Below are 14,663 nucleotides of genomic sequence, written 5' to 3' on the forward strand. Positions count from 1 at the left end.
TAGACATGGGTGTAGCTAGATAGTCTGGCTACCTTTTTTTTATTATTATGTTTTTTAACCTTTATTTATACAGGTTTTTCTCATTGAGATAACATCTCTTTTCCAAGGAAGACCTGGTCCAATAGCAGCAGGGGGAACAACGTTTCAGACAAAACAACTTACATACACTAACACAACATTAAACAAAACTATTAACACACAAAGAGTACAACAAAAACATTTTACGTTAAAAACACAAAAGTCTTGACTAAATACAGCTGGCCTAAAGACAATTATACTCTTCTATGATATGTACATCGATCAAGTGTTTAAACTCCACCAACGAAACTAGATCATCAAATTTTAAAATGTTCAGGAGAGAATTCCAGGACCACGGAGCTAAGTAACTAAAACTATTTCTACCATGGCCTGTTCTAATTTTTGTACTGTTAGAAGCAAATGAAAAATGGGACCGTAATTGAATATCATTTACCGACCTGACTAAAAAAGAACAGAGATTCAATGACGACCAGCCAACAGCTCTGTAGAGATCCCAATGATGTCTTAGACGGTTCTGAGGGCTGCATGATACACTGAATCAAGTGCTCTCAGAGTAGTAGCTGAGGCCTACATATATATAACATCACTAAAATCTAAAACCGCCAGTAATGTACATCGTATCAGCTCCTTCCTGACCTCAAAATAAAAAAGTCTTATGCCGGTAATAAAAACCTATTCTCAGCTTGAGCTTCCTTATCAAGTTCTCTACATGCACAGTGAAGCTCAGCTTATCATCAACCCACACACCCAAATATTTGTACACATTAACTTGCTCTATAGTATGTCCAGCCAATGTAGCAATGACATGATTAGTAACATGTCTGGCATTTGAAAATACCATGCAATTTATTTTACCTGAATTTAGAACCAGCTTTAAATCATACAGATTCTGTTGTATGATGTTAAATGCTCTTTGGGCATTTTCAAAAGCTGAAGATAAACTACTACCACTTGAATAAAGAACAGTATCATCTGCATAAAAATTAACATCCGCTGATCCCCAATGTTGTTTATATACAAATTGAACAAAAGTGGGCCCAAAATAGAACCTTGCGGAACACCTGAGCACACCTCTATGGACCTAAAGTACATATACAAAAGTATGTGGACACGCCTTCAAATGAGTGGATTCAGCTATTTCAGCCACACACGTTGCTGACAGGTGTATAAAATCACACAGTCATGCAATCTCCATAGACACACATTGGCAGTAGAATGGCCTTACTGAAGAGCTCAGTTACTTTCAACATGGCATCCTATGCCACCTTTCCAACAAGTCAATTCGTCAAATTTCTGCACCGGTCAACTGTAAGTGCTGTTATTGTGAAGTGGAAACATATAGGAGCAACAATGGCTCAGCCGCAAAGTGGTAGGCCACACAAGCTCACAAAACGGGACTGCTGAAGCGCATAAAAATAGTCTGTCTTAGATTGCAACACTCATTACCGAGTTCCAAACTGCCTCTGGAAGCAACGTCAGCACAAGAACTGTTCGTCGGGAGCTTCATGAAATGGGTTTCCATGGCTGAGCAGCCGCACACAAGCCTAAGATCACCATGCGCAATGCCAAGCGTCGGCTGGAGTGGTGTAAAGCTCGCCGCAATTGGACTCTCTGTAGTGATGAATCATGCTTCACCATCTGGCAGTCCGACAGACAAATCTGAGTTTGGCAGATGCCAAGAGAACACTACCTGCTCCAATGCATAGTGCAACTGTAAGGTTTGGTGGAGGAGGAATAGGAGGATCATTCATGGTTCGGGCAAGGCCCCTTAGTTCCAGTGAAGGGAAATCTTAACGTTACAATGACATTCTAGAAGATTCTGTGCTTCCATCTGTGGCAACAGTTTGGGGAAGGCCTTTTCCTGTTTCAGCATGACAATGCCCCATGCACAAAGCGAGGTCCATACAGAAAGGTTTGTCGAGGTCGGTGTGGAGGAATTTGACTGGCCTGCACAGAGCCTTGACCTTGACTGAAGGGCTTTGTAAATAAATTAATAAATTTGACCTCAACCCCATCGAACACCTTTGGGGTGTATTGAAACGTTGACTTCAAGCCAGGCCTAATCGTCTAACATCAGTGCCCAACCTCACTAATGCTCTTGTGGCTGAATGGAAGCAACTACACTCATCAATGTTCCAACATCTTGTGGAAAGCCTTCCCAGAAGAGTGGAGGCTGTTATAGCAGCAAAGGGGGGACCAATTCCATATTAATGCCCATGATTTTGGAATGAGATGTTCAACGAGCTTTTGGTCATGTAGTGTACCTAGGTACATTTGTACGGTCTGGTCACTGTGCAAAGGTTGAGGGTTACGCCATATTTCTTTTTATTAGGCTAGATATTGTTCTACCCTAATGTTGATGTTATGCTGGCACAGTTCAACTGTCGTTCAAACTGTACAATAGAGTATAATTTATTATATTTTTTTGTCTTGTAGACAATACTGTTTGGTGCCTGGATTTTTTCCTGGAGTGGGTTCTAGATGGAGAGAAACAGAATTCCTTTGCCTGCGTGTGTCATTGTAGCTGTATTCCATGAACTGTATCCCTCTCGATGGATTGGACATTATTCTAGATTTCAGGCAGAAGATGACTCGAGGAGCTGAATGACAGTTTGATCATGACAACACTCCTGCCACAGCTGTACAAGCATTCCCTGAACTTTACTACACTGATCATACTGTATTTTCTTACTCTGTTTTCTTTGTGAATGGCAATTTCATCATGACCACCTCTCCCATCATCTGCTGATCACCAGTTCTCATAGCTACAGATTATTACACCAGATAATGTGATTTAACCAAAGATTTTTGGTAACCATTACTGAGAGTTATAGGATAGGTACTGTTTGATGTAGCGCAGAGAATTTTCGACCAACAGCTTGGCGATGCTGTCTTCATCATATGTTGTTGTGTATGGGAGATTGAGGAGAAATGGCACATTTCAATCATTCTCAGACACAACAATACATTTACTGTCTCTAAGCACAACCCTGCACAATCAAAACCCCACCCCTCATTTCAAATGCCTATCTGAAATCCTTCCTAGCCCATTGACTTTGACAGGTCATTCCTGTCAATAGTAGCCCTTAGCAGGGGATTTTTGTAGACGTATCTTTATATTACATTTTGAGAATCTGCAGAGAAGAATGAGGTGGTTGTGTCATTACTGTTGTAGTCTTGATTTTATACTTTTCAGTGTCCCTTGCTGATTTTTGTCCCACAATCTTGTGGTGCTCCATAACCACAAGGTGCGTATCCCCTCCCTCATGCTCGTGTAACAAAAATTTTGCCGCGTTGGAGTATTTTTCAGCAGGGCACTGTGGAAGGACTCCAGATAACCTGAGTTTTACAAAGAGAAAAGGTAAACTAAATCTATTACATGGTCTGGAAAGTACTCTGTGTTTCCTCAGGCTACATCTAGCCACCTGTAACTCCATAACACAAACCCATAAAAACACTACCCAATTCATGTTTATTCCATGCTTACTGTAAATGTTGCTATCTTAGCCATCAGCTTGTAAATATTTTTGCCAACTTACCTTCACCTGCAGAGGCAAGAGTTGGAAGCACATGCTGGTGTAATCAGATGCTGTAGCACCTACAACAAAACTCACAACAATACACAATTTAACCATCCCAGTAATTGTATCGATCTTTATTAGACTGGCTAGCTTAGCACACCTAACATGGACATTTCAATATTTTCAGCTTGCTGTTAGCTAGCATCACTAAATTGACAGCAAGATTGCTAGCCAGCTGAAAACCAACTAACCAACCATAGACAATTTATACAAATGCATCATTGCTACCAACACATAAACAGAGAGTGAGTTAACTAGTGACAATTCAATTTTTAGGAACAGGGTGTTTTGCATATAAGGGTGGAATAGATTGCTACCAGATTGAGCTACTCTAATGTTAGCTAGCTTACGTTAGCTAACATTAGTCAAAGATAGAATGAACAAACAAAAATGTTCACTCTGCTGAAGGTACCAGTCTAGCAGTGACTACCATGGCATAGTGGACATTGATTGACAGTGTGTATCCAAAAGATAGCTAGCTAGCTATATGATTTAGCTGATGGCTTTCAGAGCTCAATACAAGACTTTAACGTTAGCTAGCTAGCTAATTTACCTAGTCCAGCTAGGTTAGCATGCTAGCTAATCTTATGTTTTGTTGTGAAGGAAAAAAACAATGGTATCCCATCACTTCTCAGGTGGTGTCTAAATGTTCAGCCTGAAAATCCCTCTGATAATCTTTGGTCACCGTAAGCATCATTCTTGATAGCCGCAAGCCACTGGCAGCATCGGGATAAATCTCTGCTAGGTAGAACGGTGAAAGATAACTCATTTTTGCTCTTGTTTTTAATTAACACAGCCAGACACAGAACACCACATGGGCATGATGACAAACATTAGTAAAAAACAAACATTCAAAAATAAAATCTTGCCTAGAGAAGTTCTGAGATTACTGTGTTTGTGGGCACGCACCATCCACCTAGCAGGTGGCATCTGCATTCGCTATGAATGCTGGACTTTGTGGTTCACTATGAGCAGCCGAATACACAGGTCGAAACTTCCCGATTCTACCAGTGAAATGAAAATGGGCTCATTCTAGCTTGTGGTTTTGATGTTTATGAAAAAAGCATAGTGTTTTAATATAGTAATGACTGTATGTCATGGCAGAGCCAGGGTGAAATGTCCCTTTTTAATATACAGTGGGGGAAAAAAGTATTTGATCCCCTGCTGATTTTGTACGTTTGCCCACTTACAAAGAAATGATCAGTCTATAATTGTCACATCCTGACCAGCAGAGGGCGTAATTGTGTTAGTCTTGGTCAGGATGTGGCAGGTGGTTTGTGTTTGTTAAATGTTGTGTTGGTGATTAGGACTTCCAATTGAAGGCAGGTGTGTTGAGTTGCCTTTGATTGGAAGTCCTATATAGGTGTGTGTGTGTTTTTCTTTGGGGTTGTGGGTGGTTGTCCTTGCACTGCATTGTATGTGCCTGCAAGACTGTTGCTGTTGTAAGTAATGTTTATTGTTTTTTTTCAAGTGGATGCTTTACGTGTTTTATTTAATAAACATGAGTGTCCACAATCCCGCTGCGCCTTGGTCCTCTTCTCTCCATGACAACTTCTGTGACAGAACCCCCCCACCTCCAAAGGACCAAGCAGCGGAAGAGGAGGAAGCCACAGGAGAACAGGGTGGATGAATGGACATGGCAGGATGAAAGACGATTCTGGGAGGACAAGTTAAGGGAGCTAAGGGAACCCGAGAGGCAGCCCCAATAATATTTTGGGGGGGGGCACAAGGGCTGTTTGGCGGGGCGAGATTGGAGCCCCAGGCCAGCTCCCCGTACCCTTTTTGGAAGAAAACACACTGTACAGGTCCCCTGCTTTGAGGTAGGTGCTGTGGTGAGGCCTGGCATTTTCAGGCCGGTAAGCGCAGTACCAGCGCCCCGCATGTGCCAGGGGAGTGTGAGCATCGAGCCTGAAAGGGTGATGCCAACCCTGCGCTCAAGACCGCCAGTGCGCCTCTACGGTCCAGTGTTTCCTGCTAAACGCACTAGCATTGAGGTGCGTGTCTCCAGGCTGGCACGTCCAGTACCAGCCCCACGCATCAGGAGTCTAGTGCATCAGCCCAGCCTCGCCAGTCAACAGTCACCAGAGCTGCCCGCCAGTCAAGAGTCACCAGAGCTGCCGCCAGTCATAAGTCACCAGAGCTGCCCGCCAGTCGTAAGTCGCCAGAGCTGCCCGCCAGTCGTAAGTCGCCAGAGCTGCCCGCCAGTCGTAAGTCGCCAGAGCTGCCCGCCAGTCGTAAGTCGCCAGAGCTGCCCGCCAGTTGTAAGTCGCCAGAGCTGCCCGCCAGTCGTAAGTCGCCAGAGCTGCCCGCCAGTCGTAAGTCGCCAGAGCTGCCCGCCAGTCGTAAGTCGCCAGAGCTGCCCGCCAGTCGTAAGTCGCCAGAGCTGCCCGCCAGTCGTAAGTCGCCAGAGCTGCCCGCCAGTCGTAAGTCGCCAGAGCTGCCCGCCAGACAGGAGTCGCCAGAGCCGCCCGCCAGTCGTAAGTCGCCAGAGCCGCCCGCCAGTCGTAAGTCGCCAGAGCCACCCGCCAGTCAGGAGTCGCCAGAGCCGCCCGCCAGTCAGGAGTCACCAGAGCCGCCCGCCAGTCAGGAGCCGCCAGAGCCGCCCGCCAGTCGTAAGTCGCCAGAGCCACCCGCCAGTCAGGAGTCGCCAGAGCCGCCCGCCAGTCAGGAGTCGCCAGAGCCGCCCGCCAGTCAGGAGCCGCCAGAGCCGCCCTCCAGTCAGGAGCCGCCAGAGCCGCCCGCTAGTCAGGAGCCGCCAGAGCCGCCCGCTAGTCAGGAGCCGCCAGAGTGGCCCGTCTGCCCGGAGATGCCAGAGTGGCCCGTCTGCCCGGAGATGCCAGAGTGGCCCGACTGCCCGGAACTGCCAGAGTGGCCCGACTGCCCGGAACTGCCAGAGTGGCCCGACAGTCCGGGGCTGCCAGAGTGCCCCGTCAGTCAGGATCAGCCCGAGTGGTCCTCCTGCCCTCCAGCCCAGCCCGAGTGGTCCTCCTGCCCTCCGGCCCAGCCCGAGTGGCCCTCCTGCCCTCCGGCCCAGCCCGAGTGGCCCTCCTGCCCAGCCCGAGTGGCCCTCCTGTCCTCCGGCCCAGCCCGAGTGGCCCTCCTGTCCTCCGGCCCAGCCCGAGTGGCCCTCCTGTCCTCCGGCCCAGCCCGAGTGGCCCTCCTGTCCTCCGGCCCAGCCCGAGTGGTCCGTCTGCCAGGGTCAGCCCAAGTGGCCCGTCTGCCCAGCGCAGCTAGCAGCGTCACCGAAGTGGGCGACGCCAAAGGTGGAGCAAGGTCCACGTCCTGCACCTGAGCCACCTCCAGGATAGGTGGGTTGTGGAGGGAGGGTGTAGAACAGTGCCGTCGGTGACGGCAGCCACCCTCCCTTCCCTCCCTTATTGTTTAGGGGTTATTGTTTGTTGGGGTATTGGGGATTTTCTTGTGTTTTTCTTTTTTTAGGTGCATCCCGGGGTCTGCACCTTGAGGGGGCGGGGGGTACTGTCACGTCCTGACCAGCAGAGGGCGTAATTGTGTTAGTCTTGGTCAGGATGTGGCAGGTGGTTTGTGTTTGTTAAATGTTGTGTTGGTGATTGGGACTTCCAATTGAAGGCAGGTGTGTTGAGTTGCCTTTGATTGGAAGTCCTATATAGGTGTGTGTGTGTTTTTCTTTGGGGTTGTGGGTGGTTGTCCTTGCACTGCATTGTATGTGCCTGCAAGACTGTTGCTGTTGTAAGTACTGTTTATTGTTTTTTTCAAGTGGATGCTTTACGTGTTTTATTTAATAAACATGAGTGTCCACAATCCCTCTGCGCCTTGGTCCTCTTCTCTTCATGACAACTTCTGTGACAATAACTTTAATGGTAGGTTTATATGAACAGGGAGAGACAGAATAACAACAAATAAATCCAGAAAAACGCATGTCAAAAATGTTATAAATTGATTTGCATTTTAATGAGGGAAATAAGTATTTGACCCCTCTGCAAAACATGACTTAGTACTTGGTGGCAAAACCCTTGTTGGCAATCACAGAGGTCAGACGTTTCTTGTAGTTGGCCACCAGGTTTGCACACATCTCAGGAGGGATTTTGTCGCTATCATCTTTACAGATCTTCTCCAAGTCATTAAGGTTTCGAGGCTGACGTTTGGCAACTCGAACCTTCAGCTCCCTCCACAGATTTTCTATGGGATTAAGGTCTGGAGACTGGCTAGGCCACTCCAGGACCTTAATGTGCTTCTTCTTGAGCCACTCCTTTGTTGCCTTGGCCGTGTGTTTTGGGTCATTGTCATGCTGGAATACCCATCCACGACCCATTTTCAGTGCCTTGGCTGAGGGAAGGAGGTTCTCACCCAAGATTTGACAGTACATGGCCCCGTCAAATGATGGGGGGATTAAGAAGGGAGGAGAAGGTGTAAAAGAATTTGCTAGGGTTAGAGGCAAAAGCTTGACATTTAGAGTGATAGAAAGTGGGTTTAACAGCGGATATAGACAAAGAGAAGGTAGAAAAGAGGGAGTAGAAGGATGATGGGTCCTCCGGAAGTTTAGTTTTCCTCCATTTTTGCTCAGTTGCCCATAGCCTTATTCTGTGAGCTCGCAGTGAGTCACTCAGCCACAGAGCGGGAAGGGAGGGTTGAGCTGGCTGAGAGGAAAAGGGACAGTGAGAGTCAAAGGATGCAGATAGGGAGGAGAGTGGGATCGAAGAGACAGGAGGGAAAGGATTTAGCAGAACGGAGAGATTATAGGATTGGAGAGAGTAGTGGGAGAGAGAGCGAAGATTGCACCTACTGGAGAGCTCTTATTTGTCTACACCAGTGATGGTCGCTGATGTTTTAAGATGGAGGACGATACTTTTTTTTCATGAGCATGGCCTTATTTCTATTAAAGCATATTGAATGACTGTCATTCATATTCCATTCACCCACTTCAATGTAACATTGATAGGTTTAGGCTACTACATGATACTCGAATATGCCCTATACCCATCATGAGGTTGCTACAACCTAGCCTATGAATGAAAGTTTACAACGTAGGCGCACACAGGTCGAGAGAAAATGTTGAGGTGACAGACAGTGGCACATTCAATACCACTTTGCACACTCTTGCCTGCATCTAGCTGCTCTAGGGTGTAATCATAAGTTCAACAGTTGCAAACATGAGTTTCTATTGGACAAAATCAGATATGTTTATCCCTGTATTGTTCCATTTGCTTCTGTTTAAGAAACGTTTTTCAACAGAATCGGCGGAATGAATACACCGCTGATAAGTATTCAGACCCTTTCCTATGAGACTCGAAATTTAGCTCAGGTGCATCCTGTTTCCATTGATCATCCTTGAGATGTTTCTACAACTTGATTTGAGTCCACCTGTGGTAAATTATATTGATTGGACATGATTTGGAATGGCACACACCTATCTATATAAGGTCCACTGCTGACAGTGCATGTCAGAGCAAAAACCAAGCCATGAGGGCGAAGGAATTGTCCGTAGAAATCCGAGACAGGATTGTGTCGAGGCACAGATCTGGGGAAGGGTACCAGAAAATGTCTGCAGCATTGAAGGTCCCCAAGAACTTAGTGGCCTCCATCATTCTTAAATGGAAGAAGTTTGGAACCACCAAGACTCTTCTTAGACCTTTTTTATTTTATTCATATTTACAGATAGTATACAAGTTTGTTATTAAGGCACATGAAAGTTCACATGTTCCAGAATGAATTTCTGCCAAAAGATGCATTTTGATTTAAAAAAAATATTATCTTCAAATATCTCTCCTGTGAAGTAGTGACGTGCGACATAGGCCTAGTTTCCTGAAACCGGTCACATATTTTGGGTTCTGATGGGGTACGACAGTTCAACTAAGATCATGAGGCATTTCTAAGTTATATTTTTCAAGAACCAATAGGTACATATCATTAATTTATAAGTCCAAAAATTGCTGTAGAAATTATTGATTACGCCTTTCTTAGCATTATGAAAATATTGTGCCACCAGCCGGAATAGTAACACCAATGATGGTAACATTAATGAGACATTTTAGTTTGTTGATGATTTTCTTAAACGGAGGTCACAGATGCTCAAATCTAAGGTCATTAACCCTTTTAAAATAATTTACTAAAGTGATATGATTGTAAGGACTGACGACGGATAGGAGAAGCAGGTACGGGGAGCCAGACATTTATCCGGGAACAGACAAGGAAACAAGACCGGAACAGCGTCGGAAACCGGGTAACACGGACATGAGACAATTAATCCCGAAGCAGGGAACAGAGCTTGGGAACAGACAGATATAGGGAAGGTAATGACACAAGTAATTGAGTCCACGTGAGTCCAATGTTCGCTGATGCGCGTGACGGGAGAAGGCAGGTGTGCGTACTGATGATGGCTTGAGTGCGTAATGCTGGGGATCCTAGCGCCCCCGAGCGCCGGAGGAGGAAGAGTGGGAGCAGGCGTGACAATGATTAGAATTTTGCTCACAATATAATTTCCCTTCATTCAAATTGAGTAACAGCAAATTATCAATGGCATCCTCAAATTTATGACAGGTGTGATAAGCTAATAATACAATTTTCTTTAATATAGACCTCTTCCCAGATTTGCCACTGGAGGAAATGCTCAAGGTCGTTGTATACGTTTGTAGTGAGTGGTTTTCAATGAGCGACATACCAGTACTTTTTATTTATTGTAATAGTCTTTGTTTTTATTGAACTATGCAATATATAAAATACTTTTGTTCACTTTCTAGCATTCAAAATAATAGATCTCTAAATGTCTCTACAACTTTAGTACTTTAAACCATGCATAAACAAAGTTTTGCAGTATAAAGGACTTGCATTATGTTTTATCATTGATAAACAGTTCAATATAAACAAAAACATGGACATTTTTGTTATTTTAAAGTGTTTTTCATGATCGCAAAGGCAAGAGATGCAAATGCCACCAAAGTTCATGAACGACTCTGGAGTATGAACAGGAGTTAATGGCCAAGGACCCCCATCTAGTGGACATGTGTGGCATGTTCTCTAACGGGAAAAGCTGCAGTACATGATGCATAGTCTCAGTCTAGCCTATCAATGTGTCTTTCATGGTATCATCAGATAACTGACGCAACCAGGCCATTAATTTCATTGTAGTTCATCAGTAGATTAGAACAGAATAGAATATAACTTACATCCTGTTAGAAGTAAAGAAACGTTAAAATATTACATTTTCTTCTCAACTGCAGCATAAATCCATAAAATCCATACAGAGAAAAAAAGCATCCATAAACCCTTAACCTGTTCCATATATCCTGAACAAAAATATAAACGCAACATGTGAAGTGGGTGGACCTGGCTCCCAAGTGGGTGGGCTTATGCCCTCCCAGGTCCACCCATGGCTGTGCCCCTGCCCAGTCATGTGAAATCCATAGATTAGGACCTAATTAATTTCAATTGACTGATTTGCTTCTATGAACTGTAACTCAGTAAAATCTTAGACCAATGTAAAGGGAAACAGCCACCACTCTGATAAAAATAAAATATACTGAACAAAAATATAAACGCAACATGCAACAATTTCAAAGTGCATCACTCGGATGCCCAGGGTAAATCTTTTGCAACATGAATGTTTTGAAATAATCAGAAATGTAGATATATAATGACATCAACATCCTTACACACACACACACGCACACGCACACAAACACACCCCTAGTCCATGTCTGATAATACCTCAGACATGTTTGTCTTTTCTACTTGTTCAAGGAGATCGAGATTGCTCTTCATAAACAAGCTTTAATCATACATCCCGCAAAAACTTTTGGCACCAAAATTGCATAAAACGCACTATATGAGACAAGATTGACTGGTGAAAACACATATAGGACCAGTCATGTCTGTCCTGTCCTTAGGATCTTCATGTCATTACACTCTCCTTTAATTCATCTCAATGGTCTTGCTCATCCTGTCACTCATATCATTCTTACCCTTCAGGCCCTGTTTGAGATAACAGAGATATTTATTTACCACGTCAGTCACTGTGAGTTCTGCAAATGCCACTAAGTCTGGTCACTCCCCCCAGAAAAGGTCAATGTCTAGACTTGGAATTTCACCGCCATCTAATCAACAGCGAATGGTCCTTGTCCTTCTTTTAAGCGTTTCGTCATGTTTCTCCGGTAAACCAACCAAGACGTTTTGTTTTGGACTTGATGCTAAACAAACATATCAACAGTCAGACTGACAGAAAAACAAACAAATATGTTTCAATCAGATGCCCCTGAAGAATTCATACAGTATGTTCCTATTCAGGACATTTAGTGGTTTTGCCCTGTCACACTATATAAAGATGATTAGGGGCTCTACTCAATCGACAAAGTGGAAGTTCAGCTTTACAGCATGATTGGAATTTAAAGGCAATGTTTCAGCTTTAGCAGAGACTGCATTCACAGTAAATGCTGCATATGTCGGCTCAATCAGAAATTACCTTAAAATGTATATAGCGGAATCTGTAACACTTTACAGATTGAATAGAGCCCTTGGTCTGTCGTTTTGAATGGCCAGCTTTTCCCACTGTCCTGGCTCAATTAGAAAGTTGTTGACAAAAACTCCCATTGCAACAAGCACAGCTGTGTGACACAACAGGTGCGTTTATCAGGACCAGGTGTGTTTCAGTTGACCATGGCTGTGTTCACACTCATGTTGTTCAAATCCGATTTCAGACTCATGTTATATTGTGCCTGTGTGGACTCAAGTAAGCATTATTCATATGGGTAGAATTGAATTCCTCTGTGAAATAGTACCATCCTTTAGCAAAAATAATGGTTTGTAGCATGTAGGCCTATTTCCTTGACGTCAGTAGAATGATATGTCCCATCCCTCCCTAGTGTTATCCCCAATTGGAGGCCAGACCTTTTTTGTGTGAATTTCATATGTATTGAGAATTTGCAGTGATTTTTTATTTAGAAATTGAGTACCTTGTTACTTTCCATGATTTACCTTGGTTTGCTGTGTTTGTCTTCATTGTTTTCTTAATTTATTTATTGTAGACTCCTGATGAGAATTGATCAACTAACGAGCTACCTGTGCTCCTTAAAATGGAGCTTCCAGTTTATTCTCGGGTTGCTACTGGAGGGATAACACCAATGCAGAACCACAGCTGCCGATGACCTGCAGCCAGAGGGGGACCAAACGTGTGAATGAATACTTGTATTCAGAGTAACTCCCTGCTCATGCATTTTTTTCTCTCCCATCTCTTTCGCCTGCATGGGACCGGCTCATGGTTTGAGTGCCATATACACTTGATGACAACAGACGATGCGGAACGACTGGCAACCGACTACTGACGAACGAATGAACCAACCAACCAACCAACCAATGGAGCGATCGTCGAGTGGTGGCAGTGGCCATCTTGATGACCCACCAGCAGCATGGGCAGTATTCTCTGGGACTGCGTTTGATGTGCGAGTGAATGGGGTTTTTGAACTTGTCCTCCGCAGGAATTTCCAGATAAAGAAAATGTTTTTTACCTTTACATCCTGATATCTCAGAACTTGCATATTGACAAATACATTGGACATTCCTTTTATGTGCGCATCTTAGAATAGGTGAAATACAGTGATATGTTAAAACAATACTTGATTATATTGAAGAAAAAAAAACATGTTAAAAACAAAAGGCTTTGAGATAAATGATGTGTGGTACAGGAGCAGCACTGACACCAGACACAGGACTTGTTGTACTTAAACGTGCCCATTGACTTTGAGGATTCTGTCAGCTGGTCCCAAATCGCTCTTTAGCCCTTTCCATTGGCTCAAACCCTTAGATGTTGGCAGATCGAAGCAGTCGGGTAAAATCAGTGTAGTGGTGGAGCTTACACCATCTTTCTTCCACCTTAAAGATACTTTTGGTAATGTAGTGTATGTGGACACCCACTCGTCAAACATCTCCTTCCAAAATCATGGGTATTAATATGGAGTTGGTCCCCTCTTTGCTGATATAACAGCCTCCACTCTTCTGGGAAGGCTGTCCACTAGATGTTAGAACATTACAGCAGGGACTTGCTTCCATTCAGCCACAAGAGCATAGTGAGGACGGGCACTCATGTTGGGCGATTAGTCCTGGTTCACAGTCGGCATTCCAATTCCTCCCAAAGGTGTTTGATGGAGTTGAGGTCAGGGCTCTGTGCAGGCCAGTCAAGTTCTTCCACACAATTTCAGTGTGGAAGAATGGGGGCAGTGTCATGCTGAAACAGGAAAGGGCCTTCCCCAAACTGTAGCCACTAAGTTGGAAGCACAGAATCGTCTAGAATGTCATTGTATGCTGTAGCATTGAGATTTCCTTTTACTGGAAGTAAGGGGCCTAGCCCAAACCATGAAATACAGCCCCAGACCATTATTCCTCCTCCACCAAACTTTACAGTTGGCACTATGCATTGGGCAGGTAGTGTTCTCCTGGCAGCCGCCAAACCCAGATTGAAGGGTGAAGGGTGATTCACCACTAAAGCCGAACTTTGGCATTGTGCATGGTGATCTTAGGCTGTGTACGACTGCTCTGCCATGGAAACCCACTTCCTGAAGCTCCAGGCGAACAGTTCTTGTGCTGACGTTGCTTCCAGAGGCTGTTTGGAACTCGATAGTGAGTGTTGCTACCGAAGAATAGACGATTTTTACGCGGTACGCGCTTCAGCGGTCGGCGGTCATGTTCTGTGAGGTTGTGGCCTACCACTTCGCGGCTAAGCCATTGTTGCTCCTAGACGTTTCCACTTAACAATAACAACACTTACAGTTGACCGGGGCAGCTCTAGCAGAGCAGAAATTGACAAACTGACTTGTTGGAAAGGTGCCATGACGGTGCCACGTTGAAAGTCTCTGAGCTCTTCAGTAAGGTTGCCAATGTAAGGTTGCTACTGCCAATGTTTGTCTATGGATATTGCATGGCTGTGTGCTCTATTTTATACACCTGTCAGAAACGGGTGTGGCTGAAATAGCCGAATCCACTCATTTGAAGGGGTGTCCACATAGACTAATATATATATACACACACACACACACACACACACACACACACACACACACACACACACACACACACACA

The 14,663-nt window shown here is 44.6% G+C and overlaps 1 protein-coding gene across 1 annotated transcript in view; it reads right to left on the reverse strand.

The window, feature by feature from the left end:
• The window catches only part of LOC100196103 (DENN domain-containing protein 2D), a 36,260-nt gene extending 35,532 nt beyond the window's left edge, over positions 1-728 (reverse strand). The window contains exon 1 of the mRNA XM_045696041.2: positions 477-728. Within this exon, the coding sequence (XP_045551997.1) occupies positions 477-566 (90 nt within the window). The 5' untranslated portion in view covers positions 567-728. The remainder of the gene's footprint in view (positions 1-476) is intronic.
• Positions 729-14,663: the final 13,935 nt, after the last annotated feature.

The sequence above is a fragment of the Salmo salar genome, chromosome 15 (genome assembly GCF_965601325.2).
Source record: "Salmo salar chromosome 15, fSalSal1, whole genome shotgun sequence".
Taxonomy (NCBI): Eukaryota; Metazoa; Chordata; class Actinopteri; order Salmoniformes; family Salmonidae; genus Salmo; species Salmo salar.